Source organism: Pteropus medius, unplaced genomic scaffold, assembly GCF_902729225.1.
Source record: "Pteropus medius unplaced genomic scaffold, Ma_sr-lr_union100, whole genome shotgun sequence".
Classification (NCBI taxonomy): Eukaryota; Metazoa; Chordata; class Mammalia; order Chiroptera; family Pteropodidae; genus Pteropus; species Pteropus medius.
This window is the reverse complement of record NW_024349798.1, coordinates 13,377,368-13,393,443: the sequence shown is the minus strand read 5'-3', so window position 1 is coordinate 13,393,443 and position 16,076 is coordinate 13,377,368. Positions and strand designations below refer to the sequence as shown.

The following is a 16,076-nucleotide window of genomic DNA, read 5'->3' as shown; positions in this document are numbered from 1 at the left end:
AAAAAAAAAACCATTTGTGTTTTCCATCCAGTCTGATGGCAAATCAATCAACCCTACTTATGTCACACTGCTCAAAGGTAGGAGAGCAATCTTCCCAGTCGATGCTCTTATCGCTGCCTATGGAATCTTCCCAAGAAGCAACATCATCACACGACAAGTATTACTCAAATCGGCGTGGCAGGCAGCCTTCCCAGGCATGTGCACTTGACAAGACATCAGGAAGAACGTGAATGGAAGAGGAGGCTTACAACTAGTCACGTTTTTAAGACTGTTGCTGACCCTGCTTGATTTAGCTTCAACAGGCGGGCAGCACTGGGCACATCATAGTGAATATGAGGCACAATGCCCATTAAATAGGAGGTACACTACCACTGTGGGTCAATTTAAAAACACAATTGTAGTATTAATTCATATTAAATATAACAGTCATTCACAACTTGATAAAAGCTCTTTTGAGAATGACTAAAGGTTATAAAAAGTACCAATCAAATTGGTAGAATACAGGCTCAAAATTCTGGAAAATATCAAACTTCCTTTTAGTACTTATCACTCATCAGATGTGTAAAAAGTTAATGTATAATTAATGACAACTGACAGCCACATCTGCATCTTCCAGGTCCAAGGCGAGGAAGAATGAGGCTTGAATGATGGAAACGGCTTAATCGTCCTGCAATGCTGGAAAACTTGAGTTGGGCGAATTTAGCAGTGCTTATCCAAGATCGGGAAAGGGGGCAAGACGCCCTGAAGACAGAGGGCCTGACTTGCAGTGGTCACGGCTGTGGGATCGAGGTGTTCCACCAAGTTTCTCTGGGACCTTTATGAATGAAGCCTGGAGACCGTCTTCCTCCCCTGCATTCCTCACGCTCACGTCCGCATGAAGGGAGAGACAGCCCAGGTCACTGAATGCTACTGGGCCTGTCGCATAGCTGTAGTTCTTCGGGATAAACACTACTTCAGTGAATTAACTGGTACGCTGGCTGATCTCTGGACAACCTGGCACCACATGTGCTGACAAGCTTGTGCTTCCGTAGCCCCAAACTGAATTCTAGGCACCGGTGCAGTGCGGCTTTCCTGCTGTGGCAGTCGCTGCTGGTGGTGACACGGCTGCCTAAGAAGCCGGTCTCCCAGGCGATGGCTTCGCGTCTGAAAACTGAACCCAAGAGTGCCCTCCCCTGGCGTCCAGTTGAGCTGATGAACTGTGCCATTGGGCTGACATCACAGCCTCCATCCTATCAGTAAACTAACTAAAATTCAGTATCCTCCATGGCCATCTTGCCAATAATTACATTCAAGAAAAAGAAACGTGTAAGTCTATAGAATTCTCAGGGAGAAAAAAGTTCAAAACACTCTGTGAGCGGCTACATCCTTTCAGAAAATAAAAGCATAGTAATAATAGAGTTGAAATACCATTGCTCACATCTGAACATTTTCAAAGAACGTCTTTATCCTTGAAAAATGTATAAACGAAAATAATCCAACATATATGGTCCTAGGAAGTCCCTAAGTTTAAAATGGTTGGGTTCGAAGCTGTTTAATCTTCTCAAAAAAAGGGGGGGGTATAGCAAAAAAGTATATTTCATTATACAGCTAGTATTGTATTCTCTGTGCAAACACGGTTATTACCACAAGTTGAGAATTCTTTAACAGCTCTGTACTTCTCGATGACAGGACTCATGGAGGCAGGCCGAAGACTCCATCGGCAGCAGGAGAGGAGGTTCTAGTGCCACTTTACTGTATGTGTCACATCTTTCTTAACTAGCCTGAGTCCAAGGCTTTTATTTATTAAAAAAAAACTTTCCACTTATTATAAAAGTGACATATGTTCCCTATCCGATCCTATGTGGTCCACGTAAGGCATGACCATGAAGTAAGGAGACTAATTTCTTTGTGTACAAACCATCATCTCTGAAATTATAATAGACGTGTGAGACTATGGACTACATCCAATGCATTTAGAGAAAATAATTTTAATTGGTGAATTTTTCCAAGGTTATACAGTCTTATTAGCTCTTAGGGCTAATAGTCGTGGTTTTTCCTATTACATTTCAACAAAGAGAAAACTATCCATAATTTTTTTTTCTTAAAAAAATTTTTTTTGGTTAGACATTTATATAATGTATGAAGTGATCCCCCAATTACTCTAGCACCCATGTGGCACCACACATAACCATTATAATAATACTATGTTCCCTATGCTATACCCTGAATCCCCATGACTGTTTTGTAACTACTAATTTGTACTTCTTCGTCCCGTCATCTAAAAATACATAAAATTTTGAAAATTCTACTTAGTATTATTCCTTGTTATAACAGATAAAAACAATATTGTGTCAACAAAAGTGTTTGAACTTGGTCTCTTTTTTATGCAAGAAAAGTAAAAATTCAATTTTAACCACCACTCCGGAAAATTAAAGGTAGCTTATCTAATGGTAAAGACGAAATGTTCTCGTTCAGCCTCACAAGTAGTTTAGATATTTAAAAGCATCTTTTAGTTCCTTTCCCCTGCTTCTTAAATGGTTTAAAGTGCTTTTAGAACAAAATTTTAGGATTAGTTTCCAATATGAAAAAGCCTTAAAATACAATACTGTCTTTCACATAATACTTATATCCCACTTTAAAATTTCCAGCTGCTTTGTGATATGTCTATTCTTTTCTGTTTCTATAAGTAGAAAGTTTGAAATGTTTCTTTAATATGACGTAAAGTGCCTTTTCACTCTAAAGAAAAAAAACCACATTATGCAGAATTTTTAATAACACACAGCAGTTTAGCATGACTTGAATAAGCCAAAACAAAGCACAGTTTGGGCCCAGAGGGTTTGCAAGGGGACATCTGAGGACTGTATATTATGAAAACAAGGCAGAAATGACACTTTCTGGGAAGCAGTATGGCAGGCAGCCATGGTCTTGGAAATTCTTTATAAATAGCTAGTTATGGGATATGAAGGAGGGTGAGTTGAGAAGGGGAGGGGAGATGAGCAGCTGTCTGCTAGCTAGTGAGAGGATGCAATGTATATTATTTAATTATAAGACACTGGACAGAATGAACTACAGAACCATGAGGGGTAGAAAACAAAACCTGAGCAGTCAAGTGATGGCTGGGCAAACCAGAGGTAAAAGCAAAGATGCAAGACTAAAGAATACTACTATGTATTAACGCTGAAGTCAATACTAAGCAAAAAAAGAGACCCTGGTTTCAGTTTCTTTTCTTTCTTTTTTTTTTTTCATTTTTAATTTTCAAACATGTTTGGATACTTAAGAGAACAAAGTGGTTGGACTTTGGCAGAATTTATTGTGTATTGTTTAAATAGCATTGAATTAGGGGCCTGATCCTATAAAGAGAAGATAATTTAGAAAAGCCAACACTCTCATATTATCTTTTGAACCTGGATAGAGGAGGAATTGCCCGGCCCCTAAATCGCATCTTGGAACGCTGAAGTGCCAGGCCCCTTCAACTCTGGTTTCGGTGTTTTATCACGCAGCAGTTGGGCAGTAAAGGTTTCAACTGCATTTATTTGTTCAGGTAGAGGCAAAAGACATCTTAAAAAATGTATATTGAAAGGGCAAAAGGCTGATGAACTATTTTCCTTTACCTTAAAAATAAATGTTAAAATATTATTACTGTTACTACTATTACTTTAGATATTTGCTGAAGATAACCATTAAAAAAACCCATAAAACCATCAAAGACTATTTTTTTCAGAGCAGTTTTAGGTTTACAAAAGAATTGAGAGTGAGGTTCGGAGATTTCCTACAGGATTAAAAAAAACGTAATTCCACAAAGATGCACATATTTAGAATTCTTTGCATGATTGGTTTATTCAGCAGTCAAAGGGTAAGCAGTCACATCCTGCAGGGTCTCCTTCCACGCCTGGGACTCAGAAATACCTCACCACATGGACCACTAACACCACTAAAATCCATGTTTTATAAGAACATTTTCTATTTATTTGTTAAAAGTGACATATGCACATAAAAAAGGCATTAAAAAGTGAAAGTCAGCCCATGCCACCCTAGACCTCCAGTCCTTCTCCACAAAGGTAACCGCTGTTAAATTTCCATGGCTCCAGAGAACGCTTTGTGACTATTCGGCAACAAAAAATATGCAAAGGAAGTACATAAGGTAGGATCATAGTGGTCATGTAGTTTGGTAATTTGCTTTCAAAAACATAAAATCTAGCTCATTCTTCTTACTGGTTATATTATCACTGTATCAACCATATATGCTTATATATCAATCATATATACTTGTTTCTAGATTTTTTTTGCTATCATAAACAATGTTGCAATGATTATCCGGATTCACTTTTTGGCATCCTTTGATTTTATATACACACAGACATTAAATTTCCAATAATGGAACACATTTAAAATTTTGATAGGGGCACTTTGCAATCCAGATGGTTGCTCTAATCTATATTCCCATTTACAAGGTAAGAGAGCACCTTTTTGTTCATTCCTTCCCCACAATGTATATCGTCATGTTTTAAAGTAATTTTAAATTCACTTCCTCTTACCTAAAACTACTGGGAATATCATCCCAAAATAATAGTGAAATTTGGTATGATTAATAAGCAGTAAAGGACCAAAAGATGCAAAAGTATCAGTAATGGGTGATGGGGGCTAGGTTTTTGACTGGTTGTCAGAAGTTCAGGTTAAGTTTTCTTTTGTAAACTGCATATTTATTTATAAATTTGGTAGAATTTTTCTGATCTCCCAGGGTAGAAACTTTAAGCACAAGACTTCTCACTTTCTTCTTCAACTCCATCATGGCAGAGAGGTGCGACAGCCAGATCAGCAGTACGTGGCGGGGGACTGAATGTTGTGTGTGAAGGTGGACGGGAGGACGAGATGACAAGGATGATTCCTGGGTTTCCGGACTAAGCTCCTGGGCAGACAGACCACTTACTGAGGTAAAGAGCATCAGCTGGCCACTAGGGAGTTCAGTCTTTGACATGTCTGAATTGGAAGTAGAGATGTGAAAGGGACAACTGGCTTCACGGGTACAAATATCAGAAGTCAGGTCTTGGCAGGAGATGAAAATTTGGGAATCGTCACTTACGTAGTACTTGAAGCCAGGAGGGTTTGCAGGGGTAGAGAACACAGGAAGGGAAGGCACAGGAAGCCCGGGACTGTGCTCTCATGGTCGACTGGTCCAATGCTGCTGCTTTAACACACGGGCGTGGGAGGGTACTTTTGGGAGCGAATGACGGAAATCCTACTGGAGGTTACGGAATAGAGGAGGAGCAAGAGTGTGAACAACGCTGATGGCAGCGACACCTTGAAGATGCTGCCCATGAAGGGCAGGGAAGTGGGTGCCGGCTCAGGGGCGTGGCACCTCAAGTTTACAGCCAATGAAAAGCAAGGGGAAGGGAAGGGAAGGGAGTGTGTGGGAATGAATGAATATGAACAAGAATGAACGAGAGCCAAGAGGCAGCAGGTGCCCTGCGGGAGGGAGGGTCAGAGCAGACAAGAACAGCCTGTGTCCGACACTTCCTCTATCGTAACAGGAGGGCCGTGAGCGCTGGCTACAGCTGCAGATAGGTTTGTAGATTTGGTTTGGGATGTCCAGGGAGTTACCAAACGACGGCTCTTATTTTCTCAGAGAAAGAGGAAGAAGAGTCATCTACTGAAGTGAGATGAATAAAAGAAAAGTTAGTTTTGAGGCCAGTGAAACAGGCTTGAAATAATCATTGCAGACTGAAGAGAAAGTTGAAAACAGGAACATGGTCATATATACTGAAATGCTCCACCTAATAATGGCAAAAGTTTGGGGGAGAGAAGTCAGTCAGGAAACTGGCAAGTCACTCACTGGCTCTGAACTACATCATTTTATCAGAGAAAAAGACCACGAGTTGCAAAATGAGAACATTTGATAGTTCCTTCTAAAGTTCATTAGATAGTATTGTAGTTAAGAACAGTTACAGCCCAGCAATTCCACTTCTAGGTGAACTGAAAAACACTGAAAGCAGGTACGGCGCCACCGCGCACACACACACACGCACACACGATCGTGGCAGCAGTATTCACAACAGCCAAAAGGTGGGAACGGTCCAAAAGGTGGGAGCAGATCAACGGATGCATGGATAAAAAAAACTGTGGTATGTCCATACAATGAAATATTATTCAGCCATAAGAAGAAATGAAATACTGGTACGTGCTACAACGTGGATGAACTTGAACAACAGTATGCTATGCGAAAGAAGCCAGACACGAAAGGTCACATACTACATGGTTCTATATATGTGAAGTATCCAGAGTTGGTAAACCCAGAGACAGAGCTCAGGTTGGTGGCTGCCTGGAACTGGCAGGGAAGGCGTGTGGGAGTGACTGCTCAATGGGCACGGGGTTCCCTTTTGGGGTGACAAAGTTTTGGAATTAGATAGTGGTATGGTGCACAACACTGTGAATGTACTAAACGCCTCTGAATCATTCGTTTTAGGACAGTTAACTTTATCTGAGTTTTACCTCAATTAAAAAGTAAAAGAACAGTAGGACAACAGACTTTAAGAAACTAATTAAATGTATTATTTCCCACCCACTCCTGGCTAGCTCCATCCCACCATCACAATTCTATTAACCACTAATGGTGACTTCATCTTTTTATGATTTGATAACTACAACAACCACCTTATATATTACTGGTCAAACCGAATTCTAAGTTTGTGTGTGTGTGTGTGTGTGTGTGTGTGTTGTTTGTGTACACGCGCGTGTGCATGTCTGTTTTGCCTCTGTTTCCCCTTCTAGACCTTACTTATGTTCGAGTACTTTCTTCAACGCTCACTATATAGAAGTTTTAGTAGACATGTTTTACTTAATTTTCCATGTTACACTCAAAGTATATAACTGAGTTACTATTTTCTAAGGAGAGAGAACATTATGCCAAGTTCAAGAAAAACATTACCGAAAGGATTTTCTACAGGTAAGTGATTATCATGGGGCAGAACCAGACTGTTTCACTTTGGTGTATGAATTTGAGGCTCACTGTATTTTTGAACTGATGTAGGTGGTAGAACAGAAGACGAAACCTAATCATGTTGTTTTGAAGGGTAAAAGAAGGCTAAAAAGGGAAGGCTAAGGGCAAAGGAGTAGAGACCATGAAAAACTGGTAGATAACTAATTTCTTCTCATCTCCACTTATAATTAATGTGAAATTCATGTTACATTAAAAAAAAGAAAAAGCACTTAAGTACTCGCATAGATAAGAAGTAGCAACCAAAGATTACAGACCTTTGGTTATATTTTCAGAGATCTAATTTGCCAATTATAAAATAAGGTTCTTCAAGTAATTTTAAAAACTGGAATGCGAAGAGGCCAAAAATAAAAATGGTGGTTTTTCCTGTAAGAGCCATGCTATCTGCACGGATTAAGCAAACTTTCATCACCACTTCCTGTCTGAAGCAACAGCAGTTAGTTATGCAGTGCGCACATAAATCTAAACCTCTGACACTACAGAGAGCAAACGGCATTTTGATCAGTAATTTAATATTATGATTATTTTCCATTTAAAAAAGAGACAACATCAAGTTAAATTTTAAAAACTGCAAATTGGTGTTTGAAAAAGTTAGGCCTTAGACTGTGTAGAAAATACCACCTTTCCCTCCAGTGTCAGAAAGGCCACTGCATCCTGATGAAGCCCCCTGGGGTAAGAGGTGGGGGCCACCGGTGAAGAGGCAGGTGGTACAGTCAGTGGAATTCTAAATCATGACCACCCTGCCAGTAAGGAGGGCACAGTCTGGAATGTAGCACTTGCCCTCATTAAGAATCAAAGAGCGAAAATGAAGTGAAAACTGAAATGCTAACAGCCGGGCTAACGCGCCGAGGACTCCTGCATCAGTCTGCAGTGTGAGGTCAGGAAGGCGATGTTTTCAAGGCTGTGCCTTGGAAATTTACAGGCACTTTGATAACTCTGTGGTTGGCTGCTGCCTCTGTTACCATAGAAACAGACTGCTAAAAATGGGGCATGTTTCTTTAAACTGATCATACCTTCACACAAATTCCCTTCTCCTTTCTGTCAAAAGTTGGAATGAATTTAAAGTATGCTTCTCGTGGTATGACAACGTGATGTCAAGCCAGGGGGGACTGGTACAGAACAGCAGGGATAACGTTAGCCTGTGGCAGACACACAGAAAGCTATTATGCATGTATGCATTTAAAAAAAACTCATTTGGTTAAAAAGTAGTAAAAATAAAGAGGAGGATAAATAGAAGTTTAATACAAATAACAGGCACTTCAAAAGCAAAACCACCCACGTAATTGCCTGATTGCCAGCAATGTAAAGAGGTTAAAACAATCTTTCTTGGTTTTCTCAATTGGCTTTCAATGTATAGGATCACAATGGTTCTATACCTAAACTTCTGGATTTCTTACCCTATGTAAGATACCAAAAGATGATGATGTTTTTTTCTTATTTCTGGGACAATCAAAAATTCCACATTCTACCACTGTATTAGAATTTCAGTGTGCAGCTATAGGTAGAGGTGCTTTTATAGATCAAAGCTCTTTCCTAATCCCTCTAACATGGGAAAATGTATGGTATATAAAAGATTAGGAAATGTCGTACTATGAATGCCTAAGGAAGGCTCTCTGAAGAAGAGGACAACTAATGAAGCAGGAAAACAGTCGGATGTTTTTTATCTCGTTTTTCCAGAATAGTAGCGTGAGCACACGATGCTCCCTGGAGGTCACTCCACCCGGGCCCAGTGTCTTGGCTTTTCTTCCCATTTTGTGGGTTTAGGAGTCTCCCTCCCCCATCCCCCACCCCTACGTATAGACATATATACACACACGTACATGTTCCTATATATACCTACACACGCATGCCGATTTGCCCATTAAAACATACAGAACTGGGAACTGTCATAACTTGTGTGCTCTCTTAATATAGCAACAGGCATGACGATGCAGGTGGAAGGATGGGTCGCAGGTGTTCAGGGCGGTGGGGCGGCAGGGGGTAGGCAGGGAGAGAAGAATGATGGAGGGAGAGAGAAACACGCATGCTCCCGGGATGGAGGCAGGGCCTTGCTCAGTGAAGGGGCCGGAGCGGGTGGGGAGGGATCAGCTGGACAGCTCTGTCTCTACTTGAGGAAAGATCCTATTTGAGGAGGGGACCAGGACAAGGGTAGTGGCTGTTGTGAAACAGTGCTGTGGACAAATGGAATATTTCTGAGGCAGAACCGATGGATTTGGTAATAGGATTTAGTGACAGGTTATAAGGAGGTGAAGGAAGGTGTGATGGTCACTCCCATTTAGGTTCCTGGTGTGAGCCAATAGGTGCCATTAATTGAGATCGAATCCCTGGAGGAATATGTTTCAAGGGAAGAAGACGCTCGCTCACTGGAGACATCAGGGACACAAGTGACCATAGAGGCCGGGCACGCGAGAGGGCCTGGCCCTCACGGTCTGTGGTCTTCATGCATCTGGACCAAAACATACTTGGGGTTCCTTCCGTATCTCTTCTACGTGTGTGTGTGGATTTTAACTCCTATACTATCATTTAGTTTCTCATTTTTTAGGCTGCGAGCTCCTTGAATGCCGTGGCTTATAGAGGTTTACAACATCTGGCATGAGATGCTGTGCAAAACCAATAAATTTCTGCCAAATGAAATTATTTCTAATAAAACATTAAATTGTACCGTTTCAACTCAAAATTAGCTTCTGCTCATTTTAAAAAAAACATTGATTCACTTTTAGAAAGAGAGATCTTTTACCTTTCTTTCATCTACCTAAAATAAAAAAGAAAACATTAGTGATACCTCACTTGCACAATGCTTTCAATTATGTAGAACACTGGAAGAAAAGGAAGAAAGAAATCCCCAGAGAAATCAAAATAAGTGTTGCAAAATTCATGCACTTCACCTACAGAAGGCTTTGTAGTGTTCTTGATTTCAAGCACCTATTTGTTTCTCCTGCTACGGCTCAATACATTTTAGTTGAATCAACAAAAGAATCAGGATTCCATTACTACATTTTGTTAATCTGTTGCTTAAAGAAGATTAGCAGCAGCAAATCAGAAAAGGAAGAGCAGCTGGAAGTGGCCAGACAAAAATCAAACAATAAATAATAATTCTAGTAATATAGTAATATCTAGATTCTAGTAATATGCAACATTCTGTGCATGGGCAAACAATTTTATACATCTCAGCAGTGCCTTAAGGCACCGCACCAATGCATTACATTTTGGGCTAGCCATTAATTTATAATTGCATTATTAATTATATCCGAGGGTAGCAGTTTAAATTATATTGTTTAAGAAGGCAAAGACGGGCATAATACTCTTTAAATACTTGTTGCATAATAACATGTCTGTGAGATGTAGGACACTCATCAATGATCCAAACAATGACTCTATCTCCAAGACATGTTATGGTCTAACAATGAAGATCGTGCATATACATAGCACAGTGACAAAGGCTGAAACGCCATAAAGAGAAGATCAAGTTATCAGGAATATAGGTGAGAGAAATTATTTTTGGCTGACAGATCAGTGGCTTTCTTTAGGAAACGGCATGGGGACTGGGTTTTGAGAGACCCGGACCTGCAGAGCTGGGGTGAGAGGGATGCTGTGAGCAACGGCAGGGAGGCGGAGCGCTGTCCCGCAGAACTTCCTGCCGTGATGGGGAGGTTGTCCAGTCTTCACTACGGTAGCCACCAACCACCTACGGCTTCTGAGTAGCGAAATGTAGCTCAGTAACTAAGGAGCTGAATTTTTAAAATTTTTATTTCATTTTAATTATTTTACATGTAAACTTAAACAGCCACGTGTCACTAAAGGACAGCATAGGTTGAGTATGTATGAAATAATTTCCATCATTTAAAAAATTTTGATGCTTTGATAAAAGTATTTATTTAAGCTACTTCCCCAGGTTGGATTACTCAGTATCCCAGACAAATGCGCATTTTTCATAAACAGATCTGCTGTGGCCATGCCTGAGTGCACCCCATTTACCTACCCCCGTCCTAGTGCACAGTCCGCCAGAGACTTCCACATGCTTCATCTTAATGGTCATTAGCCAGCCTGTGACGGATTGGGGATGTGCTTCCCCCAAATCTGTAACTCCTCCCCCACCCCATGGTTGAGCCACACAATGAAAGAAGCCCAGGTCCCCGAATCACTTCTTAGAGGACAGCTGACTAGGATGACTGTTTTGAACAAGAAAAGCACTTTGGTTGAAGCACTGAGTTTGGGTTTGCTAAAGCAATTAGTTTAACCAAGGTAATTAACACACAACTCAGTTTTCTTTCTGTGATATTTCATTTTTACCATTTGAGGGCTCTGTTATATCAAACATCAATTCTTCCTCTTTAAATCCATTTCCCACCATTTTGTCTTTGATAAACATAGGCTATAACTAGCTGGTAGCATTGGTGTTATGATTCATAATCTCAATAATGACTCATATTAAAATATTTATCTCGATTTTATTTCTCCTCAAAATTCGTAATTATTAATTCCTAAGTTGTCAAGTCAATGATTTGTAATATTCTTCTTTAGTTGTAGAATCAGAAATGATATTTAAATCTCATCTGTGTTTTACATTATTAGAAAATGTTCTAACCTTTTTATGGGTAAGTCAAAAGTTGAGATTCCTATTGCTGCTCTGACAAAAGAAACTAAGGAAAATTCCCTCTTTTGAATTTGATCAGAATTCATGATATTTGTTGCTACTGTCACCTAAAGTAAAAAATAAATTCTCTAACTACACACATGGGTTGGTATTTATCAAAAAAGTTTATACGAGCATTAACAAAACTGTGAAGTGATAGGCTTTATTATCCAAACAGTTCTCTGGTCTGTGATAACTACTCACAGGCGATAGAAACTTAAACATTTCCAGTAGGTACTACTAAATTTTCTTGTTAAGGCGGACCATAAACTCTTGTACCTATGATTATTTGCTTACGAAGTCTGTCTTCCCCCCAATAATAATTTTGGATAAGTAGCACTGTCAACAAAAATAGGAATTCCAAAATATCCCGATATAAGCAAGAACCAGCATGGACTCCCACCCCCTTACAGAAGACGTGTGTCAGAAACATTGGAGGCCAAGCTGTGTCCATGTGGTTAGGACCAAATGTACCCAAATTTACCCTTCCCTCACCACCTGAAAACTTATGATCCAGGTATTAAAAAGTTTGTTCTTTTAAACAAACAAAAACATAAACCAACGTTGCCCAAAATGAGTGGAAAACCACTGTTGATATGAAATATAATATTTGTAGTGTCCTTTAACACGTGAGGCATAAACCATTAGACATTACTAACAGTCCTCATATTTGTCTCTTTTGACAAAAAAGCACAGGATCTAATCAGACTCTAGGGTGTTTTACTGTTTCAACGACTGCTGCCTGTCAGTCGACCTGCGTGGAGTACGACGACTCACATCTGAGCCCAGGCTTGACGGCAGACGCAGCTCTGCGGTGGCGTGTCCCTTGTTTTATTCTACGAGTCTGATAAGCTGACCACTGGTGTTCCTATGCAGGCAGTGACTGTGACAGGCTGAATTCCAGGAGTTCAGTCTTGCATAGGAACCAAGTCATTGTAACACTACTCCAAATAAAAAAGAAGCTTTCTGCAAAATTTCTGTTTTTTTCTGTTCTCACTGAATCCTGGTCTAATCTCTCAGAGTCTCTAACTTTGAGGTAACTGATCACCCTCGATATCTCTGTGTTTTTTTCCCCTCTCAGAGGTAGCAGAAAATCAGAAGAAATACAGTCTGTTGCGGTATAAAGCAAAACCCAGTTGAATGCAACTGCAGAGAGATAGATGGAATCTTATCATCCGGTCGTTTCTGTGGAGTGTTTTAAAATATGAAAGTTCTCTCCCCTTACCTCTTTATACCCATGACAGTAAAATACAGAACACTCTTTTGTCAATATATATAGGGTTAAAATTTTTAAATTTTAAATAGAAGGAAAATGTAACAAAGGGTTAAAAAGACAAGTAAGAAGAGGGATGATAAACTGGCAGAGGACCAGAATCTCACGAAAACACTGTGAAATAGGTATTGTTCTTCCTCATTGTATAAACTTGTCCAGGGTCACAAAGCTGGAAAACAGTGCACCTGGGCTTTGACCCCTAGTATGTATGTCACCCGAGAGTCCACGCTCTGCTCTTTTGACATTACACTATCGCACACGTGTGAATGCAAAGCACAGTCACCATTGTTCGGAGAACAATCTATATGTTATGTAATCTCAGCTCTGCTCTGCTGTTCCTGTTGATAATTCCCCTGCCCTGTTTTTGTATTTTTAATCCTTGCTTTCCATGCTCCTTCATCATATTCTGTCGTTGTGACATCTTTTTATTTTTCCTGGTCCATTTTCCTCTACTTTCCCAGCTTTTCAAGCAGCACAAAAATTGTTCAAAATTTACAGCATTAACAATTGAACTTGACTTCAATGATGTATAGAGAATTCTTAACTTTTTTTAAAAAAAATTTAAGTTCCCCTCAGCGCGTCTCCCCAACGCTCCACGGGCACTGATTCCAGAGGAACGCGTGATAAAGCTGGCCGGGCGCGAGAGGCGACCCCACTGCACTGCTTGGTTCCTGGCAGCAGCTCTCTATACCTCACTGTGTGTCGTCTGCTCCCATCTAGATGTTTCCTCTACCCATATCCAAAAGTAGTTTGACCCTAGCGAGTCCAATTATTGTTTATTATTATCCTTTAAATCTGTGACAATCTACCGTGCTCGTATTCTAAATGAGAAAAAAAGGAATGTTCTTTTGGAAGAAGCTCAAACTGCTGCTTAGGAGGATAATTCTACATTTACTCTATGAGTCTCTATAAGACGAGCAAGAGCGAGTGGAGAGGTGAGGGGGAGGCTGATGGCAGGAGCTGAAAGCAGATACTGGAGGGTTTTTCCTCCCAAAGAGCACTAGAAAATCAATTTTGAATTTAACAACTATTGAGAGAAGCGATCTTCATATTTCAAATTTAAGACAAACTTATTCTCTATAGATCCGGAATTTCTTACACCACGGCCCTTGATCTCCAGCGGCTACAGTGAGGCATGCCCTGCACTGGTCTTGTCGCACCTCGGTGTGCGAGGGCACAGGACAGCAACACCCACGACTCTGGCCATTTTCTTAAACCAGTCAATGAGGTACCTAGGTAGTGACAACTAACAATAACTGACAGTATTCTCAAGCTTATTTTTGCTTTGTTAAAAAAAAAAGCACAAAACTATACAATGTGCTTTAAAAAAACAAAACGATGCCATGTGCATTATAACCAATTAAATCAACTATTTAAAGATATAATTAAGAAAGAGCTAGCTACCTTCCTCATTTTAAAAGAAAATCATAAATATGTTAACTGGAAAAAATTAATTTTCCTGGAATCACGTGTTTGAAAACCTAAAACATGCAGTGTTCTGAATAATATTGAAAAGGAAATGGCCTCTCCTAAGATAGGGAGGATGGGGCAAAAAAAATTGGAAAGCATGAGAAAATATACAGAATGAACCTGGAAGGATTTTACTGAAATGAGGACTGGCTTCATAAGTCCCCTCACTGTGTTAATTACTACAAAAATCCCTGCAGTTCTATCAGTTAATGAATCTTTAGAGAGAGCTAGCCAAGAACAGCATTAAGCTTTCGTCTCAGAGAACTTAGCCCGTGCAAGGTGCAGGAGCGAAGGAGACACACACACACTCAGCACGGTAAGCAGACACACGCTTAGCCCGGCTGACGGCAACAGGAATCTGGCAGTTTCGTCCCTGTCCACAGACTGACCTTCCTTGAGACTTTTCTGGTTGCTCCCTTCAAGGCATTCCTTCTCTTTCAATGGCTCGAAATCCCCAGCAGTTAAAATCTCTGGGAAGCCCTGTTGCTGCTTCTTGGAGCTATCGATCATGGTGAGAGGCTTCTGGAGACAGGCAGCATCAAGCAGGAGAAGAGCTCGATCTACTGAACAGCAGAGGCCAGTGCCTGGAATGCTCTGGTCCCTGGGTCTTGGGCACCTCCTTGCAAAGGCCCAATCGTCACTGGGCAATTATGTCTTTAAGCAGCCAAAGGCAGCCATCAGCCTTCAGTTCCCGGCTGGACCTGTATAGACAGCGATGCTGCTGGAAGCCCTAAACTCTCTCCCACGTTGGGAGGCAGAGCCACGGAGGCACGATGCTGAAATCCCGCCCCTTTTCCCGGCCAGCCCCTTTCTCCTGCCATCGCAGCTTCCCCCGCGCTGGGCGCTTCAATCTGCAGTTTGATGGTCCGAATCGTCTGACACACATTGAGTCAAGCAGTTAAAAATAAATCCTCTAGTTGTTAAAAGAGAAGACTGTGCTGCTGATACCTAAGACGACAAATTGCTGCCTGTGGTCTCTCTCCGGCTCTCTATAAACACAGCCGCAGGCTGTGGAAATACTTTCTATCAGCCAGACAAGCACATTCATTACTCATTAAGTTCTCCAGCTAAACAAACGGCAGCCCAGGGCATCCGAAGGAAAAGGGTCTTATCTCAGCAGAGGCACCACGCTGAATAAACATGCTACTCGCCTAGCTGGGTGAGAACAGAGGCACTGCACTAGCGAAGTTCTTTTGTGGGATGCTTTTCGCTGCGGCCGGCTCTTCTGGCAAAGCAGTGCTCTTTGTAATAGGGACATGTACTGTCATTGCAGCTTTCTGCCTTCACCAATTCAGACCTGAGCAGCACTTTTCCTCGGCGCCACTAGTCGGCTGAGAGAGTTAACATCGCCATGACTGTTCTAAGGAAAAATCTCCTCCCCTGTATTAAAAGCAGAAACACGGAGAGCTTGTATTTCATAGCAGATTCAAGCAGCGACCAGCCCACATTTAATTTCACGTGTGCTCTCAACGACAGGCACTCCTGCAAATCACAGGCTGCTACCCATGAGACACGGGGACACCGCATGAAGGAAATCTCCAGGGAAGGCAATTCCAGGCAAATGAGGAGTCAAGCCTGCTTTGGTATACCCCAAACATATATTTAGCGATTGCTGCAGCCAAAAATCTAATTTTTTTAATGGCTTAAAGTATGCTCCTTTGTAGAGAGCCCCCACAAAGCCCAGCAGAGGTTGTGAGGGCAGCAGACCAAATCCTCTCCCATGAGGTATG

General features: G+C 41.0%; 1 protein-coding gene across 1 annotated transcript in view; it reads right to left on the bottom strand.

Annotated features, from left to right (window-relative positions):
• Positions 1–15,320, bottom strand: part of LOC120620409 (myocardin-related transcription factor B-like) — a 66,688-nt gene extending 51,368 nt beyond the window's left edge. The window contains exon 1 of the mRNA XM_039885382.1: positions 14,736–15,320. Within this exon, the coding sequence (XP_039741316.1) occupies positions 14,736–14,856 (121 nt within the window). The 5' untranslated portion in view covers positions 14,857–15,320. The remainder of the gene's footprint in view (positions 1–14,735) is intronic.
• Positions 15,321–16,076: the final 756 nt, after the last annotated feature.